The sequence below is a fragment of the Trichechus manatus genome, unplaced genomic scaffold (genome assembly GCF_000243295.1).
Source record: "Trichechus manatus latirostris isolate Lorelei unplaced genomic scaffold, TriManLat1.0 scaffold00030, whole genome shotgun sequence".
In the NCBI taxonomy this organism is placed as follows: domain Eukaryota; kingdom Metazoa; phylum Chordata; class Mammalia; order Sirenia; family Trichechidae; genus Trichechus; species Trichechus manatus.
The window spans coordinates 20892211-20893640 of NW_004443966.1; the positions used below are offsets into that span (position 1 = coordinate 20892211).

Here is a 1430-nt window from a genome sequence, read left to right on the forward strand (position 1 = left end):
CGTTCAGATTCTTCACATTGGGTCCCCTGCCTAGGGTCAGCCCCTGCCCTCTCTCTGTTACCCTGGTGTGATGTGGATGGGGGTAGAGGGAGGTCAGATGAGGGAGGCGTTCTGCCTGGGGGCAATGGGGCAGCTCCAGTGTAGAAGTGGCACCAGATCGGGGCCTTTAATTATGAATAGGGAGCCAGCAGGCAGAGGTATGGAGGTAGGAAAGAGTGCGTTTGATGAGAGGAAGTTCACCTGACATGAGGTCAGTGTGGAATGTGTGCAGGGGTCAATTCCCAGAGCGCCTCATGTGCAGGCAAATGGGCATGACCTTGATCTGCAGGTAGTAGGGAGCCAAGGAAGGTTTGGAGCAGGTTGCCCAGCTGGCCTGCTCTTCAGGTGCTGTGGAGCACCTGTCTGAGGCTGAGACCAAGGGCACAGAGACCCATAGGGGGACTGGCAGCAGTCCCATGAGGAACAGGGTTGAATCAATCAGTTCAGCAGACGGTGATCAGGATCTGCGTGGGCCAGGCCTCGTTCTGGGTGCTGGAGACAAAGAAAAGGTGAGGACAGGCCCTGACCTCAGTTGAGCTCACAGCCCAGTAGGGGAGGCAGTCACAGAAACCTGTGCTAGGGGGAGCCTCGGGGCATCAGGGAGGCACCTAAGCCAGCGGGAGTGCCACAAGCCTTCCCGGGGAAGTGATGTCTGAGCTGGGCATGAAAGATGATGAGGCCTGTGGTGGATAGGGATGGCCTGGTCCTGGAAAATAAGGACATCTAGCAGGGCTTGTCGGGTGGGGGCTGCTGGCGATGGCACAGTTTTGAAGGGAAGATGGTGCATTTGCTTTAGGATGTGCTGAGGGTGGGGGTTTGGGGGACATGCTGATGGAGACATCTAGGTGGCTGGACCATGGGGTCTGGAGTTCAGGAGTGAGGTCTGAATTGAGCCCTCGAGGGGACTCAGGGAGGGTGTAGGGGGTGAATGGAGGAGATCTGGGCCCTGACCTGCCTTGTCCTCTGCTCTGCTCGTGCCAGGCGCCTTCGCCAAGGTGAAGGAGAGCCAGCGCATGAGTGACGAGGGCCGCATGGTGCAGGAGGAAGCCGACGGCATTCGCAGGCGCTGCCGTGTGGTGGGCTTTGCCCTGCAGGCAGAAATGAACCATTTCCACCAGCGCCGTGAGCTCGACTTCAAGCACATGATGCAGAGCTACCTGCGCCAGCAGATCCTCTTCTACCAGCGGGTAGGCCAGCAGCTGGAGAAGACACTGCGTATGTACGATCACCTCTGACCACGTGCAGCCAGCCCCCACCCCGCCTCCAGGCCCGGTCGCTACAGCACACCCTGCTCTCTAGACCTCTCTGCACCAGCAGTGCCTGGGGGGCCAAGCGTGGGCGAGGTTAGCAGCTTGTCCCTTCTCCCTGAGAAGGGGCTTTGGAGGAGTCGT

The 1430-nt window shown here is 59.3% G+C and overlaps 1 protein-coding gene across 2 annotated transcripts in view; it reads left to right on the forward strand.

Moving 5' to 3' along the window:
- Positions 1-1428, forward strand: part of SNX33 (sorting nexin 33) — a 10117-nt gene extending 8689 nt beyond the window's left edge. For both annotated transcript variants that reach the window (XM_004374762.2, XM_023729639.1), the window contains one exon: positions 1021-1428. In XM_004374762.2, coding sequence (XP_004374819.1) covers positions 1021-1274 — 254 coding nt within the window. In that variant the 3' untranslated portion in view covers positions 1275-1428. The remainder of the gene's footprint in view (positions 1-1020) is intronic.
- The last annotated feature ends 2 nt before the right edge of the window (positions 1429-1430 follow it).